This window comes from Dipodomys spectabilis, unplaced genomic scaffold (genome assembly GCF_019054845.1).
Source record: "Dipodomys spectabilis isolate Male_0828 unplaced genomic scaffold, ASM1905484v1 ptg000140l, whole genome shotgun sequence".
Classification (NCBI taxonomy): Eukaryota; Metazoa; Chordata; class Mammalia; order Rodentia; family Heteromyidae; genus Dipodomys; species Dipodomys spectabilis.
In genome coordinates, this window is record NW_024870817.1 from 3918054 (window position 1) to 3942378 (window position 24325).

Below are 24325 nucleotides of genomic sequence, written 5' to 3' on the forward strand. Positions count from 1 at the left end.
TTACCTTCCTTCCAAATCTCCTAAATTCAGACTTCTTTCCATCCTTCCCTCCCTTCTTCCCTTCCTCTCTTTCTTCCCTCTTATTCTTCCTCCCCTCTGCCCTCCATCCTTCCTTCCTTTCTTCTTTCCTTCTTTCCTTCTTCCTCCCCCCACACCCTGTGTGATGATACAGCAGAAGAGATGATTTATTGTATTCATGTCATGTTGGTTTTAACTGAGAAACTAATCCAGTATGGCATTATGTTTGGGCACAGGACCAACAAAGGCTACTTGTTTATTAGATAGGCGGGTGTTTCTTAAAGGTGGCCTTGGCCATGGAGGTTCTAAATCTGTCCAATAACTTGCCTGAGTGTCTCGACCTCTGGTATTCCTTATTTCTGCTCCTTTAGCATGAGTTGGTGAACTTGAGCCTCTGCCTCGTCTTTCTTCTTTCATACTTCAACCTGAGCATTTGTTTCTTCCTCCACTGGGCTCTTATGGAGCAGAGGTTTCTAAAAAGATGGTACTAAGGCTATATTTACATTCTTTTTAAAAAATTTACTTTTTGTTATTATAGAGGTGATATAAAGAGGAGTTACATTGATATATGTCAGGAAATAAGTACATTTCCTTTAATAGTGTCATCTGTTCCTCATTTTCTCCCAGTCCCTCCCTCCCATTTCCTATATTCATAGTCTTATACTAGGAAAAAAAATCTGTCTTATCCTTGTTTAATGAAAAAAAAAAAAAAAAAAAACTACACTGTAGCAACCACAAGAAAGACGCTCTGTTTTCCTCTATGGAACTGAGTAAAGAGGAAGAAATACATTCTGTACTCTTGGCTTAGAAATTAAATTCATTTCCTCTTAAAAACAATATTTATCTTAGTAATCAAGCATGGTCATAATCCTATTATATGCACACTTGGCGATATTTTGGGTTTGGTTTCAGATCATTGCAGTAAAGTAAATACTGTAATGAAGGAGGACACACGAATATTTTGTTTTCTTATTACAAATAAAAGTTACATTTAGTATTCAATAGAACTATGTCTTCACATGAATACAATCTTATCTGAGACTCCACATGTTTCTGTCAAGGGAATTGCAACAGAGCTTATTTTTTTCCTACATGGAATTTTCAAATGCTCAGTAACTAGCAGTCAGCAAACTGTTAGTCATTGAATGAGTGAACAGAACACATGCTATGTTAAAAAAACAACAAAACAAAACAACCCTGCATTCATGGTGCTTATGCTCTAGTGCATTCTGTTTCAAAGTGACATTTTGGAGAATGGAACTTAAGACAGGCACCATATTGGCATCTGAATTTGACTAATAAACTATGCTAATTAATACATGCATGCATGCCTGTGTCAGTCCTGAGGCTTAAACTCAATGCCTGGGCCCTGTCTCTGAGCTTTTGTGCTCAGGGCTAGCTCTCTATCTACTTCTACAGCAACAAGCTCTCCTTCCTCTTCCGGGTTTTTGGTGATTAACTGGAGATAAGAGTTTCACAGACTGCTCTTCTCAAGCGAGCTTTGAATCACGATCCTAGATCTCAGCCTCTGGAGTAAATAAGGTTACTGAAGCCACCAGCAGTAAACTCCCTAAGCTTTTTTGCTCAAGGCTAATAATGACTTGGACTACAGCTCCACTTCTGGATTTTTGGTTGGTAATCCATTTACAGGCATGAGCCACCAATGGTGCCTTACTGCAGTACAACTTTTGACATACCAAACTATGTCATGTAGGAAAACACATTTTACTACATGATACATAATTTTATATCACTTATAGTTCTTATAATGTAACTGGAAGTATTGATTAAAGTAATTACCTAGTAATTAATAACTGGATAATAAAATTGAGTCATGCAATGGTTCCGTGGCTAACGTGTCTGAGTTCTGAGCTAAAAGTGTCACAGATTTTACTGCTCCAACTGGTTTTATTTATTTATTTAGGGTCCGGTTGTGGGCCTGAACTCTGGGCCTGGGCGCTGTCCCTCAGCTCTTCAGCTCAAGGCTAGTGCTCTACCACTTGAGCCACAGCACCACTTCCGGCTTTTTTCTTTTTTCTTATGTGGTGCTGAGGAATCGAACCCAGGGCCTCATGCATGCAAGGCAAGCGCTCTACCACTAAGCCACCTTCCCAGCCCCTCCAACTGGTTTTAAAACACTATCCTCAGATATAACCCCCCTGAATTAAAGCCCTAGAACAGGCAAAAAGAAAAAAAAGTAGTAATACAGATATTTGGAAACTAACTGGTTTCTCGGGAGTGATATCCCTAAGCCTTAGGAAAGAGTTTCTTTCTTATGTAAGAAGTATATAAACAAGACTTGGAAAAAATTATATTAAGTGAAGTAAGCCAGGCCCAAAGAAACATAGGTCCCATGGTTTCCCTTATTTGCAATAACTAGCATGTGTCTGAGTCAAGCAGAAAAGGTCAGATAAGTTGATGTTAGGTGAAATGAAACCCAAGATAAGTATTCAAATATTTTTGCTTTCATGCAATTGTTTCTTTTTTTTATTTATTGTGAAAATACTGTACAGAGGGGTTACAATTACATGGGCAAGATAATGAGTACATTTCTTATCAAGCATTGTAGCCTCCTCCTTTGTTTCCCCTTCCCATCCCTTCCCATCCTCCCCACCCCCCGCCCCCCACCAAAGTTGTAAAGTTTGTTTTCAACATAACGACTTGTACATCTCATTGTTCATGCAATTGTTTCTAACATATTTATAAGATGATTTCTTTGTTGCTTTGTATGTCCCTCCCTTGCTTTCACTGTATTTGATGTTGATGTAATTTGTGGAGGGGAAGGGAAAAAACAAATCGTTTAAATAGGGATACAGGTGGATCCATTGCAACAATGAGATGTACAAATTGGTTTTTTTTTTTTTTTTTTTTGTCCGGTTGTGGGGCCTGAATTCTGGGCCTGGGCGCTGTTCCTCAGCTCTTCAGCTCAAGGCTAGTGCCCTACCACTTAAGCCACAGTGCCACTTCTGGCTTTTTTCTTTTTGCTTATGTGGTGCTGAGGAATCGAACCCAGGGCCTCATGCATGCAGGGCAAGTGCTCTACCACTGAGCCAACTTCCCAGCCCCAAGATGTACAAATTGTTATGTTGAGAAAATGAACTTTACAACTTTGATGGGGGGGGGAGGGAGATGGGAAGGGATGGGAAGAGGAAACAAAGGAGGAGGCAACAATGCTTGATAAGAAATGGACTCATTATCTTGCCCTTGTAATTGTAACTCCTCTGTACTGTATTTTCATAATAAAAAAGGGGGGGGGAGAAGAAGTATATAAACATTTTGAAGTTTACATTTAACATTGTAGTCCATAATGTATTGATATGAACTACTTCTTTGCTTAATTTATAATTTATAATCCTTATTTTCCTAAGAGCATCAGAAGTAGCAAAGAACATAATCTTTCAGCCAAGTATTAGTGGCATCTGGTTTATTCTAGGAAATGTGGTTTGTGCAAATTCCAGGAAGCGTTCTTCTTCATCCTTTTTCCTTCTTTCTGTTTGATTTAATTTAGAGATAGTAGTACATGCTTCAGAAGGCATTTGGGACCAAGAACTAAGTAAACTAAGAGAATTGACCAGTGGTAAATGAACAAGAATTTCTGGCTTCCCCTTCCACACCTCTGGTGTGTAGAGAAACTTGATCATTTTCTTTTCTCTCTTTCTTCCTCCCTCCTTCCCTCCCTTCCTTCTTTCTTTTTCTTTCCTTTTTTTCTCTCCCTCCTCCCCAACCCCCACTCTCTCTGTAAGTCATGGTTAAACCTAGGTTAAACCTAATTCAAATCTATCATAGGATCTACTCTTTATTTATTTAGTTAGTTAGTTTGGTTCCAGTCCTAGGGCTTTAACTCAGGGCCTGGGAAGTATTCTTGAGCTTTTTTTGCTTAAAGCTACAGCTGTGGTCCTTGTGCCACAGCTCCACTCACAGCTTTTTGGTGGTTATTTGGATATACAAGTGCCATAGACTTTCTTGTTCAGGCTGGCTTTGATCCTCAATCCCTGATTCTCAGGTCTCAGTCTCCTGAGAACCTAGGATTGTAGGCGTGAGCCACCAGCTACCATACTAGCATCTGCTTTTGTCTCCCCAAATTTCAGTGTTATACAGCAGAAATGTTTTTGTAAATCATGAATTAAATATCATTACTTATTTAAGACTGAATTTGTTAATTTTTTCTTTAAAAAAGCATATAGTCAGGCACTAGTGACTCATGCCTGTAATCTTAGCTACTCAGAAGGCTGAGATCTGAGGATCACAGTTCAAAGCCAGCCCAGGCAGGAGAAGTCTATGAAACTCTTATCTCCAATTAGCTACCAGAAAACCAGAAATGGCTCTGTGGCTTACGTGGTAGAATGCTTGCCTTGAGCTAAAGAGCTCAGGGACCAAAAACAAAAACAAAAACAAAAACGCCTATTGACATGGCTTATACATTTCTATAGTTTTGTGTATGTTTGGATCTATGTCCCACTTCCCCATTCAGAACTCAGTTTAAATGTTAGCTCCATAGAGAGGCCTCCTCTTTGCCACCCCAGCTTAAGCAGCCATGGAGTCTTCCTCTACTATATGTTATTATACAACATAGTCATGAGGTTATAGGACATATAAGATAATCATCTAATGATTATCTGCGTAACACATGTCTTCAGATACACTTGCTTTTATAAGTTTTAGAGTGTTTTTCCCATGTATTACTACACAAGCTCAAAAGGAACATCTTACCTATTTTTGCCCTCTGTCACATAATAAGCCCTTCGTAAAATATTTTCACGTTTAGATGCTTAATACTTTAGGAAAACAGGAATAACTGAGTAGAGTCATTTCCATGACTCCAAACACATTTTTAAATTTATTATGCAGTTGTCACACCACAGCCGTGAGCCATAGCTGTGACTGACTTCATTTTACAAAAGAGAAAATTAAAAGAAACAGAGAATGTGGCCAAGATCACAGTCAGTAAATGGCAAATAAATACTTGTAGTTATATTCTTGCTTTCAGACTTTTTGAAATATATGACAGGGCTGGGAATGTGGCTTAGTGGTAGAGTACCACATAAACAGAAAAAGCTGCAAGTGGTGCTGTGGCTCAAGTGGTAGAGTGCTGCCCTTGAGCAAAAAGCAGCTCAGGGACAGTGCCTATGCATGCCTCAGGACTGGCAGGAAAAAAAAAATGACACACATGGTATTGAGGTTGCTCTTATATTAAATTCCTTAGAATAGATTTTTTTAAATCCTTAGGTAATATTTACAGATTATGGCTACAAATTCTCTGTCTGTCTGTCTCTCTCTCTCTGTCTCTCTTCCTCCCTCTCTCATTGAATAATAACCCAGAATAAACTTGACTTTGTAATCTTTCCTACCTTAGCCTCCCATACACTGGGATTACAGGTGTGTGTTGTTATGCCCATCTTAAAAATTAACTCACTACCTTCCTTCCTTCCTTTCTCCCTCCCTTCCTTCCCTTTTCTCTCCTTTTTTTCTTTCCTTCTTCCTTTTTCTTCTTTTACTTTGTCATGCTGTGGATCAAATACAGGGCCTCACATATGGTAGGCAGGAGCTGTGCCACTGTACTGTATTCCCAGGTAACGTTCCCAATTTCTTTCTTTTTTTTTTTTCTATTTCTCTATTTCACTATTTTTCTGTTTCTGTCTCTCTCTCTCTCTCTCTCTGTTTTACTCTGTCTCTCTCTTTGGTGCCAGTCCTTGATCTTGAATGTAGTGCCTAGGGATTGATCTTGAGGTTTTTTGTTTGTTTGTTTTTCTCTAGACTAATGCTCTACTCCAGAGCCACAGCTCCACTTCTGCTTCTTGGTAGTTAGTTTGAGGTAAGAATCTTAATGAACCTTCCTGCCCAGGCTAGCTTGGTCTAACAATCCTCAGAGCTCAGCCTCCAGAGTTGCTAGGATGTTAGGCATGAGCTGCGAGTACCTTAAAATTCATATATTTCGACCTGTATTATATTTTGATATTTGCTCCCATCTGTCATCATCAAGCTTTGATTGAAGCTGATGTTAAATTAAAAATAAAAATGATCTCAGTTTGCTTTGTTGGTTTTTATTTTGTTTGTGCCTGATGCTGTTGCACAAAGCATTCACAACAATTTGGCTTGATATACAGTGCTCTGTGTTCACTCTGTGTTCACAGGGCATACAGGTCAACTACAGACAGAGCCCTCTCACATCCAGATAAAGTAAGTGACTAACTTCTAGTCAGTGACAAATCAATAGAAGTACCTTGTGATACATCTCAATGCTCAGTAGATACACCCAATGCAAACATTCTCTTTTCTTTTTTTTATTTACTTATGGAAAGAAAAGGACTCTAAAGTCCTGGAAGTATGGTTCCAATGATAGTGTGCCAGCTCTGAGGAAAAAAAAAAAAAAAAAGGTGAGGAAGAGTGTGAGGCCCTAAATTTAAGGTATTCAGGTATTCTTACCCTCTCCCTGCCAAAAACAAATAAGGCTCTAAAAGGAAAGAACAAGAAAGTGGAAAGAATTTGCACCTATGAATTCACAATTTTTAGGAGAAATTTCTAGAAAGACCTCATGAAAAGGAAAATCCATGGTGAACTTTTCATGAGCTGGAGAGAAAGTTTATTCATTGCCTTAAGAACATAGAGTTGTTTGCTATTCTATCTGAACACATGTTCTAAACATTTATTAAATATTTATTAAATTCACTTTTAATCAGTTTCTCCATAGGAATTCATTAATAATGATTTTATCCTTAATAACATCATTTACCCCATGTTTTATTATATCCAGAAGGTCATATATAAGGTAATTTTTAAGGCTATGATAAAATTCAGACAAATTCTGAATAATTTTGGTCTGAGGCATGAATCATTATCTTATTCCACCTTGGATAGTATATCACTTCACATATCAAACATGCATATATCAGTTCCCACATAAGATATTTGCAACTTATTCCATTTTTCTGTGAATTGTTATGTCAGACATTTGACCTTTTAACATCTCCTTAACCCAAAAGACTTATTACTTTTGCTTGGATGGTGAATTTTCTTTTAAAGAGATTGAAGCAATAATGGGTGGGGCACCTTGTATATTTATGTATGAGGGGTAGCTCTATCTCTTCCTTTTTACTTCTCTTTATTCTTTCATATGGAACAGTTTTTCAATCTGGTGTCATTCTGCTTTTTCCCACTTTTTAAAAAATCTCTTGTGTGTGCCCAGGTATTTTGTCTGAGTGATGAATTTACTTCCTTATTTGTAATGTTTGGAGGTTTTAATGTTTGGTGGCACTGGGGTTTGAACTCAGGGCCTGAGCTTTCTCATCTGGTGCCATACTGCTGAGCCATGCCATCAGCGGGGCTCCCTTCCTACTTGGGCATATGTCTTGAAACTGGATCTGCTTAATTTTAGGCTTGTTGTCCTCACTGGGATCACAAGCATATACTAAGGTGTCCAGCTGCCTTCTGTAAAGACTGAGTCTCTTAAGATTTTTCTGACCATGTTGACCTGACACCATAATTCAACATGGTTGAAATAGCAAGCACAACTATTAGTTGTGAAGAAATGAACTTTTCTGCTCAGGCTGGCTTCCAAGTACCATCTTCTGACTCTCAGCCTCACTGAGAGCCTCTCAAGTATGAACTCTGGATGCCTTAATCCACTTATAATGCTTTTAATGTTATTTTTTTCTTTTACTTTTAAAATCATTATCTTCATTTCTCTACTGTGTCAAAAGTATTTACTTCTTTTATCTTTGGCCTAATAAATTTCATACACTCTGATAAATCTCATTGTGGGATCACTTTCCTTCAACCTGTGAATGGACAGTAAATCCTGTCCCTTCTCTGATGCCCACTGAAACAGTTCTCTATTCTCATACTTCTTTTGTGATATAAAAAATCTTCATGCTTGTCTCCTTTAGGAGCATACTCTGCAATTTCCACAAGTACTTATAATGGAGAAACATAAATGTTTTCTAAAAACTGCCCATTGCCTCACACTTCTGACTAAACTTTTTGTTGTAACCAAAAATATTTTTTTATTGTAAAAATACCGTACAGAGGGGTTACAATTACATGAGCAAGATAATGAGTACGTTTCTTATCAAGCATTGTTGCCTCCTCCTTTGTTTCCCCTTCCCATCCCTTCCCATCTCCTCCCTATACCACCCTGCACATTTTGTTTTACAAATTTATAGTATAGTATCTGCTTGTTCCCTCAATCTCACATTAGACTTCCTTTTACTTCCCCAAACTGAGACAAGAATATATGAATGAATACATGAAAGTTCCTTCCTTGCCCTCATCTGCAATTAGTTTTTTATTTTTATTCTACTGAATACATTGAGCTTTAGGGTGGATTTGACATTAAAATTCTATGAGGCAGATTGCTGAAACAAATGGTATCTTGATGTCCTTCATAGCTCAATGAATAAAAATTTTAATAACCTTTCACATCCTTCTACTTCCCAAAAAGCAGATAATAAATTGTGGGTGTGACATGACTATGAAGAGCTGTAGTATAGCTGCTTTTTATTCAGTAAAAATGCTTTTCCCTCTTCGGGATTATGATTCTGTGATCCATATCTTGTATAAAGTAACAACATACTGAAGATTATTCAAGCCATCCACATCAGCTGTTCAGTAAAGAATGTTTTGATCAAAATGCATTATACACATATATAAAAAGCATTATATAACCCACTAAATACCATTTGAAAACGTGGTGAAGGAAGGGGTTAAAATTGTATCATATAAGAGGCAATTCTGATCATAGTGCATGTTACAAATATATGGAAATATTATAATGAAACTTCTTTGTACAATGAATTTTTATTGATAAAAATTTTAAAAAGGACTGGGAAGATGGCTCAGTGGTAAAATGCTTGCTTTGCATTCATGAGGCCCTGGGTTAGATTCCTTAGTACCACATAAGCAGAAAAAGCCAGAAGTGGTACTTTGGCTCAAGTGCTTGAGCTGAAGAGTAGAGGGACAGCATCCTGGCCCAGAGTTCAGGCACCATGACCGACAGAAAAAAAAAAAAAGAAAGAAAAAAGAAAAAAATTCCATTTCTAGTTAGTCAGCAAAAAGCCAAGCTGGAGGTGTGGCTTAAGTGGTACAAGCAAGAAAGCTTAAGACAGTATGAAGCCCTCAGTCCATACACAAAACTATTTGTTTTCTTTTTAAAAATTATGATTACTTGCACTTATATATAATCATTAGTGTTTCATGATTAGTGTAACAAAAAGATAAAGTATATAGCTGCATTTCCTCTCCTCTCCACATATCTTTATGTTGCAATTGAAAGTATTAAATAGAAATTTGGTTTAATAGATTACATTTAGTAGGTGATACTATAATCCAGTTCCAGCAGCAGCATCTGCTCTTGTGTGCAGTGTTGGAGGAGTTTTACTATAAAACGTGGACACTTCTGTCTGCCCTTACCACACTCCAAAAATATAGCTTGTGACACAGTCGTAGCGACATACACCTGTAATCCCAGCAATGGAGAGCCTGAAGTAGGAGGACTAAATTTAATGGCAACCTAGATTACTTAGAGAATTAGAGAATTACTTAGAGAATTCATGTCAACTTGTTTTTTGTTTTTTTGAGTCTGGTCGTGGGGCCTGAACTCTGGGCCTGGGCATTATCCCTCAGCTCTTCTTCAGCTCAAGGCTAGCGCTCTACCACTGAGCCACAGTGCCACTTCTGGCTTTTTTTTTTTTGCTTATGTGGTGCTGAGGAATCGAACCCAGGGCCTCAGGCATGCAAGGCTTAAGCGCTCTACCACTGAACCACCTTCCCAGCCCAGAATTCAGGTCAACTTGTGTAACATAGTAAGACCTGGCCTCAAAAATAAACAAATGTATGTATGTATGTATATGTATATATTAGCAAACAAAACACACACACACAAACAACACAAATATCTAGGAAATAAAATCTACTAAATAGCAATTTTTCAATTACTTTCTGAAATTTAACATGCTATATATTCTGACAATGCTCATTAAAATGACTTTCTCATAAATTGACCACAATTAAAATATGACAAATTTCCATGGACATACTAGAAGATAAAACCTATAAAGCTTTTCTCATCTTTCCTGCAAAAGTAAGGCTCCCTCATTTCTTCATTGCAGCATACAGTTGTGAGGTATTAGGAAATGGTATTTATGTCACCCTCATTCAGAACCACATGCATTTACGATGAAGTAATACCACTTTTACTAATACCATTTTTTGAAAAATTCTAACACTACAAGAGCGAAGACTTCTCTTTAGTATGATTTTAAATGTCTAATGATTATGCTACTTGGATTTAATAATACATCAGAGCAAACTTTTCTAGATGGGTAAATTAGTTCCCATAGATAAAACGGTGAGAGCTATTTACACTCAAAGATGTTGGCTTGGAGTCTATTTCCATCAATAGGGTGATTCCATCAAAATAGCTGAGACAGATTTGCATTGACTTTTTTTTTTTCTTTTTAGGGCATGTCGGGTGGCTTAAACACAAGGCTTAGGTGCTATCCTTAAGCTTTCTTGCTCAATCTTCCTGCTCTGCCTCTAGAACGTGGCTCGGCGTCTGGATTTAGTGTTTACTTGGAGATAAGAGTCTCAAGGACTTTCCTGCCCAGGGTGGCTAAGCATAGTGATCCTCTCAGATTGTGGCCTCCAGAGTAGTTAGGGTTACAGGTGGCATGAGACACCAGCACCTAACTAGCATTGAGTCTTTAAAAACCTCACAAATATCAGAAAAAATATAATATGTGTTGATGTCTCAGAGCAGGATGAAGTAAGGGACAAAAAATGCAAAGTTCACAATGAAAAAAATGCAAAGCTCAGGCTAAGAGAACTGAGTTCTAATTCTTCACAAGTGGCAAGTCACTTATGAGCCCTGTGACCCTGGGAGAATTACTGATCCTCCTTGGTATATGCTTTCATGGAATATATGTTTATAATATCATTTATAGTGTAAAATATAGACAAAAACAGCTGGACTACATGATATTAATTTAGTATACAGCAGACATTTAAAATACTTGAACTTTATTACTGTGAGGGAACAAATACATGTCTAATCAAAGGAGTCTACATATTTTACATTGCAGTCTCTCAAACCAGCACATATAGTGCATATTGCTGACCGAAAAGTTTCACTGAGCAGTGAATATATATTGTTCATCATCATATATACTATGCACTGTGTACTGTTTATTACTTATTGTCTATTTTCTATTGGAATGTAAGCCCAGCAAGGACAGAGATTTTTGCCAGTTTTTGTTCGTTGGTGCACACTTAAGAGTCTACCAGAATGTCTGTCACTCAACAATAAATACTGTTGGTTGCGGAATGACATCATGAACGAATGAATTCTAACCCGATGGTGTGAAGGTCTTCAAACTGCTTTTCTTCATTTCACAGGTTCAAATTATTTCCACTAAAAACAGCACTGTTGATCTTACACAGGAAATAAACAGCCCAGAGAATGTCTGTCTGCCTCTGTCTGTCTGTCACTGTCTCTGTGTCTATCTATGTTTCTATTTCTTTGGTTGACGGTTATAATTGAGAGGTTCTATGAGAGGGGATGATGATGGGGAGAAAGTGGATTTCAGCTGCAGGTAAAAGTCTTACCAGGCTGTTCTCGGAATGCGCAATTGTCTACCTGTGGCTGCGTTGCCTGTCGGAGTCCTGGATCCTTGGTTTGCTTGGCAGCGCAGGAAGAAGACTGCGGTGCCCTATCCTGATGCAATGGTGTTTACAGCTCTCTGTCTGTCTGCACGGGGGGGGGGGGGGGGCGGTAGCGCTCACCGCAGACTCACAATCTCTACTTGTTCTCTGCCTTCCCCGGGCTCGGGGACTGAGGCCCCAGCGCCGCGCCGCCGGCCGCCCCCCTCACCTGGGGGCCGCCGCTTCCGATCGGTCGCCCCCGCAGCGCATGCCGGTTGGTGCGCGCGGTGACAGGTGTGGCGCCGCGGCGCTCGGACCTCCCGGCCTGCAGGCGGGCGGGCGCGCAGTGCGCAGCGCGGGGTCCGGCGCGCGGGAGGGTCCGCAGCCCCTCCGCCGCCGCCGCGCTAGAAGTGGGAGGACCGGGAGGCGGGAACTGGTCGCGCCCGGGGCTCTCCTGTCACCTGTCGAAGGGAGGCGCCACCCAGGAACATTCAGGAACCTGGCTCAGGGCTGCCAGGAGGCTCACCGGAGTCCCGAGGAGAAGCGCTCCGGGCCATGAAGGGCGCCAAAGGCATAGAGAACCCGGCGTTTGTCCCCTCCAGCCCGGACACCCCGCGCCGCGCGTCCGCATCGCCCTCCCTGGTCGAGGTCTCAGGCTTGTCTACCGACTCCCAGGGAGAGGGTTCGGAGTCGCCGGAGCCCCAGAAATCGCCGGAGCCGCCCCTGCCTGCATCGACTCCCCCGGATGCCCACGAGCCGCCGGGGCCGCAGGCGTCCGAGTACGAGGAGGGTCCTTGCGGCTGGAGGAACTTCCACCCGCGCTGCTTGCAGCGCTGCAACACGCCCCGGGGCTTTCTGCTGCACTACTGCCTCCTGGCCCTCACCCAAGGTAAAGTCCCGCGCGCGCGCGCGCTAGGGGGCGCCCGCCGGGCCCCCGCGCGGAGGCGCCCGAGCCGGCTGCGGCGCGGGCAGGGCCAGCTTCGGGTGCGGAGGGATCCCCGCAGGCGCGCGCGCGCGGCCGGGGCTGGGGCCTGGGAACCCGCACGCGCTCGCCCTGACCGCGTCTGCCACACGAGAGGTCCAGCCCCGCACACGAGGCTCCGGGGCAGCACCGCGAACTAGCTCTGCGAGGTCAGACTAGTTTTGTGTGGTCGCCCAAGTTTAATTCCCTCCAGGGGAAATTGCCAGAAGCTTTCCCTGTCAGGGAGGGAGGATGGGGGGGGGGGGAAGCCCTGTCTGGAGCATAAAACCTTTTCTTTTTCTGTTCTGCTGCTTTGTTGTTGTTGTTTTCTTCTACATTCTTTATCAGAAATGTGTCTCCTTTGGATAGGATTTTTCTCCCCCGCCTCAGGCAAAGGATGAGCACGTGTGCAGATCTGGGTAAAAAGAGGCTGAACGCGGGAACCGACCCCGGGAAGGCCGAGGCGGTGTGACCCTTGCGGGTCTGGGAGTGGGTTGGCTGTGGCCAGTCCGCCAGGGTCTCAGGCCTTGGTGGACGGAGGCCCTTCACTCCTCACAGAGCTTTTCCAGTACCTGTTTTGTTCTAAGATCTCATTTTCCATTCTCTTGGGAGTGACCGATTAAGTCCAGATCTATACCCTGTAGAGTTCGCAGTCTAAACCAGGCTTGGGGGAAGGGGAGGGGGTGGGGGGAGGCTCCTTTGAAAGCTATAGCCTGGAGAAAGTTCCCGAGCCTGAGTGATTGCCTCTGAGGGAAGGTATGGCTGAAATGGGAAGTCACGTGGAGGTGACTGGGGAGGGGGTCTGGCGCTTTTATAAAGTGGAGAATCTTAAAGGAGAGGTTGAAAGTTTGAATTTGGTGTGTGTGTGTGTGTTTGTGTGTTTGTGTGTGTGTGTGTGTGTGTGTGAGAGAGAGAGAGAGAGATCTGACCCATAGTTTCAAAATAATTTTTTTTCAGAATCTACATAAGAAGGAATATAACAATATAGTGTGGAATAGTATTCTCTTTTGTTCTCTCTCTCTTTCTTATTTATTGAAGGCACTGGGATTTAAACTCAGGGACAGTTTTCCACTTGAGCCATGCCCCCAGCTGGAAAACATTTTTTTTCTAAGTTAATAGAAAACTAAATCCAAGACTACATTCCCTGTTCTTATTCCTACTAGGAAATAGGAATGATCTCCAAGGAGATCATTACCCCCTCCCTCCCTTCCTCCACCGCTTTTCACTTGTTAAGTGCTAAGTATTTGAGATTGCAAGTAAACGATTATACCTAAGATTGGGGATGATGAAAAATTTTCTTTCTGGGCAGTTTGTCTTCTTTAATGCTGTCATCTTAGTTGTCTAAAATCAGAGGCTGTGAAGCATGAGTACTGAAGGAATACAGAATTTAAGAAGTTAAACACAGAAAGTCGCCTAGTTATTCTGATATTTCTAAGTTATTACAAGCTATTATTTGAAATCTAATGTAAAATGTTTAATTAGTAACAAGATTATTAACATTCTTCTATCTAGAGAGCCACAATTTAAGAAGCATACTAATCTAGCCAGGCACTGTGGTTCCAGCTGTAATTCTAGCTAATCAGGAGTCTAAGATTAAAGATTGAGGTTTGAGCTGGGCGCCAGTGGTTCACGCCTATAATCCTAGCTACTCAGGGGGCTGAGATCTGAGGATCATGGTTCATGGTTCAAAGCTAGCCCAGGCAGGAAAGTTGGTGAGACTTATTTGCAATAAACCACCAGAAAACCAGAAGTGGTGCTGTGGCTCAAGTGCTTGCCTTGAGCTGAAGAGCTGAGGGACAGAGCCTAGGCCCAGAGTTCAAGCCCCACGCTCAACAACAACAGCAACCGCCACCCCCACCACTCCCCCTGCCTCCCCCAAAAGATTGAGGTTTGAAGCTAGCCTGGGCAGACAAATCCAAGAGATTCTTAATTCATTTAACCAGAATTAAAAAGCTGGTAGTGGAGGTATGGCTCAAATGATTAAAGCACCAGTCTTGGAGGAGCTAAGCAAGAATAGAAAGCCCTGAGTTTAAGCCCAAATACCAATTTACACACACAGGGCTTGAGATGAGCCGGATGCTGGACGCTGGTGGCTCACGCCTGTAATCCTAGCTACTCTGAAGGCTGACATCTGAGGGTTGCAGGTCAAAGCCAGCCTGGGAAGGAAAGTCCGTGACACTCTTATCTCAAGTAAAGAAAACTGGAAGTGGAGCTGTGGTTCAAGTGATAGAGCACTAGCCTGGAGCTGAACAGCTGAGGGACACCCAGGCCCAGAGTTGAAGCCCCAAGATTGAGAAAAAAAAAAGTCCCAAGGTGAAAGTGACCCTGTAATTTAATTCATGCTTTAGTTTAAGCTTTAATGACTGCAATCATTACTACTTTGCTTCTCAAAAAGATTCTTAGGAAGATCATTCTCTTTGGTAATTAACAGATGCTTAATTGGGAAGAAAAAATGACAAATTTGTTTAATGTATCATTTTTTAGAGATAAATTTCTTTCTTTTTTTTTTTGGTTCGGTCGTGGGGCCTAACTCTGGGTCTGGGTATTGTCCCTCAGCTCTTCAGCTCAACACTGTACCACTTGAGCCACAGCGCCACTTCCGGCTTTTTTCTTTTTCTGCTTATGTGGTGCTGAGGAATCGAACCCAGGGCCTCATGCATGCAAGGCAAGTGCTCTACCACTGAGCCACCTACCCAGCCCTGAGAGAAATAAATTTCTTTTAGCACCTAATTTCCTAACATACTTTCTATCATTATGCACTTACAACTAATGTAGTAGGTTGTATTTATTACATGAGTGTGTTAGGGCACAAAAGGGTAAAGTTTTTTTATTTTTATTTTTTTGGGTCCTGTCGTGGGGCCTGAACTCTGGGCCTGGGCGCTGTCCCTCAGCTCTTCAGCTCAAGGCTAGCGCTTTACCACTTGAGCCACAGTGCCACTTCCTGCTTTTTTTTTTTTTGCTTATGTGGTGCTGGGGAATTGAACCCAGGGCCTCATGCATGCAAGGCAAGCGCTCTACCACTGTGCCACCTTCCCAGCCCCAGGGTAAAGTTTTTTGACCAGACTGGCCTCAGATTTCTCAGTAGCCAGGATTACAGGCATGAGCCCCCATGCCTGGCTGGAGAGGACATTATAAAACTGGTCAAAATTGGATTTTCAGTTTTTCTCTTTTAGTCTTTTATTATAATTGTAATAAGAAGGTGGAGTATAAGGATTTCTTTTTTATTTCTAATATTTTGAATATAATTTAGAGTACTATTAGTCAAAATAACATTCTTCGTTTATGTACTCATGAATCTTTTTTCTTTCTCTTTCTTTCTTCCTTCCTTTCTTTCTTTCTTTCTTTCTTTCTTTCTTTCTTTCTTTCTTTCTTTCTTTCTTTCTTTCTTTCTTTCTTTCTTTCTTTCTCTCTCTCTTCCTTTCTCTCCCTTCCTTCCTTCCTCCTTCCTTTCTTTCTCTCTCTCTCTCCTTCCCTCCCTCCCTCTCTCCCTCCCTCCCTCCCTCTCTCTCTCTCTCTCTCTCTCTCTCTTTCTTTCTTTCCTTCTTTCTTTCTTTCTTTCTGTGTGTGTGTTTGGCCAGTCCTGGGGCTTGAACACAGGGTCTGGGCACTCTCCCTGAGCTTCTTTTGGTTAAGGCTAGCACTCCAACTCTTGGGCCATAGCATAACTTCTGGCATTTTCTATTTATGTGATACTGGGGAATTGAACCCAGAGCTTCATGCATGCTAGGCAGGCACTCTACTACTAAGCCACATTCCCAGCCCTCACGTATCTTTTTGTTTTTGGCCTGGGTACTACCCCTGAGCTTCTTTTGTTCAAGGTTAGCACTCTCTACAGGAGTCATGAGCCACAGTGCCACTTCTGGCTTTTTTTTTTTTTTTTTTCTGTTTATGTGAGAAGAGGAATCAAACCCATGCTAGGCAAGCACTCTACCACTAAGCCACATTCCCAGCCCACCTCATGAATCTTTTAAATGTAAATTTAAACTGGGAGTGGTGACCCACATCTGTAATACCAACCTTCATAAGGTTGAAGGAAGGTTGTAGAAGATCTGAAGTTCAAAGTCAGCCTAAGCTTCATATCCAAACCCCACATGAGAGAGGGGGAGACAAGGACAAAAATAAAATGAATATTTATAAAAGTGTTAGACAATTAAAAACAATATAAGAGCTCAGTTTCCTCTTCTTACATCAAAGTCAAGATAAAAATCTAGTTAGGAAGCAATTTATCATTACAATAATGGCCTGTGTAGTCCTTATCTTATTTGTTCTCTTTTAGATTTTTCAAATTCAAAGAGACAACAACATTTTAGTACATTGGATTAACAGTCTAAAACTATATAGTAAAGTGATAATAATGCATATATATTTCCTTTCCTTTTTTTTTTTTTTAGGTATTGTAGTGAATGGCCTGGTTAATATTAGCATTTCCACAATTGAGAAGCGTTATGAAATGAAGAGTTCCCTGACTGGCTTGATATCTTCCAGTTATGATATCGCATTCTGCTTGTTGTCACTATTTGTGTCATTCTTCGGTGAAAGGGGACACAAGCCCCGGTGGCTTGCGTTTGCTTCATTCATGATAGGACTGGGAGCACTTGTATTTTCCTTGCCACAGTTTTTCAGTGGAAAATATAAATTGGGGTCCATTTTTGAAGGTAAGTTTCTGTTGTATTTGACAGCAAGCACTATACAAGTGGAATGTTTATTCTATACTGCGACTTACTCATACTGTGTTACCTTGCTACGAGAGTAAACTAAGTATAAATCTCTTTCCCTTCTCACTGCCTCATTTGTTCTGTGAGTTGTGTAAGGTAGGTGGTTGAAGAGATAAACTGTACATTGTCTCAGTGTTTTCCAAGGTTTTAATCCCCTGATTCTCATTTCCCGGCATACAATCCTGTTTACAAAAAAATAATTTTTTTTTCTCCTTTGCAGGTATTGTGATCCCATAGGATCTGTGATCTATAGTTTTTCTTTACATTCTATTACTTATAGTCTTTAGAGCTCTATGCCCTGCACATTGTGGATTCTTGTTTTGAGATAATAGAGAAGAAGTGACATTCATAGGAGACTTTTCTTAAGAACTGAAACTAACTTTAATTTGGGCTCTCATTTTGAGGTACCTCTAGTTTCAGAGAAACCTCTAGTTTTGGTCTGGTGTTGCTCTGTCTGCTTAGATGAAGTACATTATTCAACATCACAGAAAGGAAATTTAATTATTCTTTTCAAAGAATCACTTTTAATGGAAAAACTATTAGTGTAGAGCTTGAGGTATGTGTTAATGAGAGTGCACCATGGCATTTTTATGTCCTTTCTGGGACTTGCAGTAGCAGACTTTGAAATCATTAATAGTAAAGTCAGATGGTTACAAACTCAGAAGATTTCAGGAGTTATATAAGTAAAAAAAAAAAACAAAAAAAACTCTTGAGTAAGAAAGATGATGAGATGACTGTATGATAGGCATTCTTTGTACAAATTGATGAATTGTAAATATCCAAAAATTTTAAAATTTTATATATACAAAATTTAATTTAATGTTTGTATTAATGAAAATTAACACTTATGTACTAGTCTCTCCCATAATCAGTTTCTAAATTATAAGTAATTTATCAAATAAATTATAAAATACAAATAAGATCATGTTCTTAATAACAAGTGTGTTATGTAGTGTGGTTTTACCGTATACTTCTTATGTAAGTGTACCATATTTTAGAAACACAAATAGAGGATTCAAACATGGATGAATAAAGGATACTTTCAAGACATGGTAGAGTTTGGAATGCATAGAATAAGGAGATATTTGGTCAGTGGGAAGAGAACTTTTATGCAATCTAGTAGATTGGACAAGGTTATAAAGCATATGTCACATAACTGAGTTGGGATGATTTTAGAAGTAAGGCACACATTGTAGCCTAGGCTCTAGCTTTACATCTCTGAAATCTAAATAATCAGGAACAGTCTAAACTTTATAATCTGCCACACAAGAACACATGGTACTGATTGATGATAGTGAAATGGTTTTATGTGGAGAGCATTTAGGTGGTAATCCTTGAGTTATTTTAGATTCTCACCCTTCTGGTTAATCTGATGCTCTTCTTGTTCTTAATGTAAACAAAACTTGCTTTAAAAAAGTCTCTACTCTCTAAACTGTAACTCAAACATAAATTGTCTTATACTGTATAAGCCAGGTTTGTCTTCCATGATTTTCACAGTATTAAATCTTATTATACTAGAACTATAGCCAATGTCAAGAGCTTAGGGAAATGACTACAAATTAAGGTGTGTGTGTGTGTGTGTGTGTGTGTATGTCCAGAAATGAAGTTGAGATTAATGCAGCCAGATCAGTTACTTATTACTGTGCACTGTGCAGGTTGTTATAATCTTTGTTGATCTGGCTGATTTTTTTTTTTTTTTTTTTTTTTTGCCATTCTAGTAGATCAGATTTAGTAGATCACTGAAGTAGAAAAACTCAGGTTTCCCCAAAGTTATTTTACCATTCATAAAACAAATATATATTGATATAGATTGCATATAGCATTGAGATAAAGCAATACAAGAAGTCAGGCATGGTGACACATATTTTAAGGAGGCTGAGGCAGAAGGACTGTGATTTCAAGGCAAGCCTAGGCTATATAGTGGGATCCTGTCTCAAGAACAGTCGAAGTAGTAGTAAAGCAGTTCATGTCAGCAGGACTTTATTATATTATTAGGGAAAACATACAACTAATTAACAAATGAGATAATTTTGATCGAGGTTAATTATAAATGGGCAATTAGATAAGCTACATTCGATACTATGATAATCCTGAATAACAAGGGACTGTTCTTAAAATACTTCCATGCTGGAGGAAAACCTTGACTAAGTGTCTTGGAGCTTGATTAGTTTGGCATGGTCACAGTATGAAGAAATATGTCAAGTAATGAGCCTGGAAAACCAGGCAGATGCCAGTGAAGTACTTAGATGTTGTATGAAATACAGAGCAAAATCATGGATAAATTTTACAATGGGAAGTTCATGTTTTAAAATGATCATCTTGGCTAGGATCCTGGTGGCTCATGCCTGTAATCCTAGACTAAATCAAGTTGCTGAGATCTGGGGCATCTTGGGTTGAACCCAGACAGGGCAGAAAAGTATGCTAGATTCCATCTCCAAAATAACCATTAAAATATAACCAGCAGAAAGCTGAAAGAGCTCAAGTGGTATAGTGCTAATTGAGAAAGCATGAGCTCTGAGTTCAAACCCCAGTTCTATCTAAAATAAAGTAAAATAAAATAGAAAATAAAATAATCTGTTTGGCTTCTACAATTCTGAAAGGCAAGGTTAATAGGGAAGAAAACACCAGGAAGTTTTTACCATTAGTCCAGTTGAGGTAGAAAGGTGGCTGGGCCTGAGTAGATAATAATAGGTATCTGGAGGATGACTGGTAAATATTTTAGATGAAAAGGAGGTAAGATTCACTATTAGATTTTTGTGAAGGAGGAATGCATTTTCTCTCCTTGGTATTTTGTCCTGACCAACTGGGACTGTGTACTAGCATGCAGGAGACAAGGAGAATTGTGAGTGGAAATAACAAATCTGAGTTTGGACTTGATAAAGTATGAATTACATATTACATTACACTGTTGCAATACATATCCTTGAACATGTTTACCTAAATACTTACATGTTCATTCAGTAGTCTTAATTCCTGCAAGTACAAACCCTGGGTTCAAAGGACTTCCTCATTCTAATTTTTAACTGATGCTGTCACTAGTTTGGGGGGAAGGGATATGTCAGTTACGCCATGTCAAAGTATGAACATGCCCAGATACACTTTTTTTTTCTTTTTTGAGTTCCATTCTTTTTTAGTTCTAAATACCTTTGTTACCGGAAATATCATTGTGTGTGTGTATGTGTTTAAAGGTTTACAATATAACAGATGCACAATTCAGTTGAATTACATGAGACATCTGAAAGGACCCGGATAGTTAGAAATGGAATGAATGTTAGAATTCATGAGTTCCTTCTTTTTATAATATGAAGTGACTTCCTAGACTTCCTATTAGTGTTGTGACTAACAATAGCGTAAACTAATCTAGACCTTATGCTTATTTTGTAGATTATTATGAGTGACTCCAGTTTTTTTTTTTTTTTTTACTAATTTCAAGAAGTTAACATAATAGTTTGCATTTCTTTAAAACATCATAGCTTGTTTGTTCAAGTAAATAAAATATACTTTTGTAAATATGAAAACCTGGAACATAAAACCAGAATTATTGGGGCTGGGAAGGTGGCTCAGTGGTAGAGCACTTGCCTTGCATGCATGAGGCCCTGGGTTTGATTCCTCAGCACCACATAACCAGAAAAAGCCAGAAGTGGTGCTGTGGCTCAAGTGGTAGAGTGCTAGCCTTCAGCTGAAGAGCTGAGGGACAGCGCCCAGGCCCAGCTTTCAGGCCCCACAACTGACCAAAAAAACCCAAAAAAACCAGAATTATTTGTCTGGCAGTGTAGAAGAAAACTATATGTCAGTGGAAAAGATAATGAAATAACTTGCTCCTATACATTAGGAGCAATGGGAACATAAAATCTTCTTCAGTAACATAATCTAACAAAGCATAATGTTATATAGTACGGGAGTATACCATTAAGAAATAAATATATTAATTGAAATCATAGATGTAGTTTCATTTGAAATGAACACTAAGGAAATTAATGAATGTTTGTGTATGCGTGTTTGAGGAAAATCAGTGCTCATTTTAGTGAGTTAATCTCTAGGAGGAAATTAAAGTACTGTAACAGTACATAGAAGGAAACAAAATATGAATATGATAGCATAGATAATTTCCACAGGAGACTTAGAATAGTAAAAGGTAAATGAGGTATCAGTGGTTCACATTTGTAATCTTCTACGCAGAAAGCTGAGATCTGAGGATTGTGGTTGGACACTAGCCTGGGCAGGAAAGTCCCTGAGATGTTGATCACCAGTTAACCTCCAAAAAGCAGAAAGTGGAGCTGTGCCTCAAAAGTGCTAGTGGAACAGCGCCTAGGCCCTGAGTTTAAGCCGTGGGACCAGTATGCACACACACACACACACACACACACACACACACACACACACACACACACACACACAAAAGAGTGTTAGCAAAAGGTAGAAAGGCATATTTACAATCAGCTTGATTTTCTATTGTTTTGTAAAAAATTAAAAAAAATAAAGCAGGTTTGGGAGAACTTTTTGTACCAGGGGAGCTGTAAATAGAAACATAAAGGTTAGAGATATATAACTTTTGAATGGAGCTGACAAAATTCATCACAGGGAAGTTTTAGTTGTTACAAAAGAGAGAGAGAGAGAGAGAGAGAAAGCTAGAGCTAGTTTCTATACAACTCAAAGATGGAATATTGTCATAAAATATTTTCAGATATATCATTTAACATTAAGAAGTCCTTTTTCACTTCAGATAGTGAAACTCACTTTGACATATCTTAACAGCAATTTAACAAAAAATTTAAATGTGGTAAACAAAAGTCATTATCTCATAACCCTGTTTTTATCCATGATCTTTTAATTCCTTTTTTTTTTTTTTTTTTTTGCCAGTCCTGGGGCTTGAAGTCAGGGCCTGGGCACTGTCCTTGAGCTTTTTTGCTCAAGACTAGCATTCTACCATTTGAGCCACAGCACCATTTCTGGCTTTTTCTGTTTATATGGTACTGAGGAATTGAACCCAGGGCTTCATGCACGCTAGGCAAGCACTGTACCACTAAGCCACATTTCCAGCCCTTAATTCCTTTTTGATGAGATTTATATAAATGTTGTTAACAAAATGATCTTTTGATCTTAAGATTCTGGGAGGGAGGTGATTTTTTATTTTTATTTTTTTTTTATTATTATTATTTTTTGGGCCCGGTCGTGGGGCCTGAACTCTGGGTCTGGGCGCTGTCCCTTAGCTCTTCAGCTCAAGGCTAGCGCTCTACCACTTGAGCCACAGCACCACTTCTGGCTTTTTTCTTTTTGCTTATGTGGTGCTGAGGACTCGAACCCAGGGCCTCAGGTGCAAGGCAATGCTCTACCACTGAGCCACCTTCCCAGCCCCTTATTTTTTATTTTTTATCATTGCTATTATAAAGGTGATGTACAGAGGGATTACAGTTACATAAATCAGGTCATGAGTACATTTCTTTTTGGACAATATTAACCTTTCCCTTGCTCTCACCCAGTTTATTGAGGGGGTTTATTTTTAAATATCAAATTATAAGAAGAATAGTTACTACAATGAACTTCTGTTCCTTTATTGACCTAAGCTGTATTGTTCCTATTATCTGGCTCTTTTCCCTAAAACATGGTAACCTTCAATGATACAAATTTCTACTACCTGAAGCATTAAATTGCTAAATGTTTAGAATTGGTGTTTGAGGGGAGAATTCTGCAGAGAGCTTTGGTTTTGCTGAGGAAATAACAGTTTTGTTAGGAAAATAATCAGAATCAGACTCAGAGTTGAGTCTCACTTAATTTGTAGTTACAGCTTTCTTCTTTATCTTCGATTATTAAAAGTAGGCATTTTGGAGAGAAGGGGTGGATTCTGGAATTTGAATTAGGACCTCACATTTGCTATGTCATTGCTGCTAAGCCATACCACCAGTTCCTTATTAAGTTGTTTTTTTCCTTTTCTCATTTGTGTGTCTATTATAAATTATGGAATGTTCAGATTGAAGAAGATCAGGGATAAAAAAAATCCTAGAGCTTTCCAACTACTAATTCAGCAGAATGATGTAATTTTATTAGATCTATGAGCACTCTTCCTTTTTACTATTCCCTCTTCTTTAGTAGAAATCCCTTTCTAGGCTACAAGATACAATGGTGCAATAAAAATATTAAAATTTAATTTGCAAAATGAAAAGAGTTGTTAGAGGTAGTCAGTGCCCTAGATAAAGTTGTAACTTTTACAACTTCAGTCTCTCCCCTGCCATTTCCTTAGATAATTTAAACTACCCAGATAACTGTCCTTATTTAATTCTGACTTGTGGGTGCATTTCTTCAGAAAATCTGGAACAGCACACAGGAATCAATATTTTCTTAAAAAAATATTATCCAGATTATCATAGACCAATTCTGAAAACACTTTGTCAGTTTAATGGCTGGTTTCATTATGAGACCATTAACTGTGGGAAAAGAAGAAAGTTTCTTTACATTTTAGGATTTAAAAAAAAATGTTTTCTTTTAAAGTGGGAGTCTCACAACACCATGAAATACTAGGTGCTTTTTTTTTCTTTTATCTTTTTCCCCTAATTTATGTTATTGTTGTTTTAGAGGTGATACACAGCAGGGTTACTTTAATGTATGTACGGTACTAAGTACATTTCCTTTCTCAGACATCTGTTCTCTCATTCTCTTCCATTTGCTCCCTCCTATCTCCACCCACGAGTTGCATAGTTCACTTCTATCAATATCCAGTGTGCTCCACTGCTGCACTTTTTCAACCTTTTTCCTCTGAATCTGTACCCTCTCCTCACCTCCTACAGATGTGCACATGAGTAACACCATATATAAATTAAAGCATACAGAGCCATCAGAAAAAGAAAAAAATTAAGAAAAAATACTAACTGCTTTAACATAGCTGGTACTATTGAAATTCAATGACTGACTTAATTTTTAAAGTAAAACTCCCAGAGAAAAATATGTAGGAAAATGTTATCAATGAGGTATTAGCATAACTTCTGTGTTACTCACAAACTAT

At 39.4% G+C, this 24325-nt stretch overlaps 1 protein-coding gene across 1 annotated transcript in view; it reads left to right on the forward strand.

Moving 5' to 3' along the window:
• Positions 1-12050: 12050 nt before the first annotated feature.
• Positions 12051-24325, forward strand: part of Slco4c1 (solute carrier organic anion transporter family member 4C1) — a 58216-nt gene continuing 45941 nt past the window's right edge. Inside the window, exons 1-2 of the mRNA XM_042691102.1 lie at positions 12051-12541; positions 17005-17268. Coding sequence (XP_042547036.1) covers positions 12208-12541; positions 17005-17268 — 598 coding nt within the window. The 5' untranslated portion in view covers positions 12051-12207. The remainder of the gene's footprint in view (positions 12542-17004; positions 17269-24325) is intronic.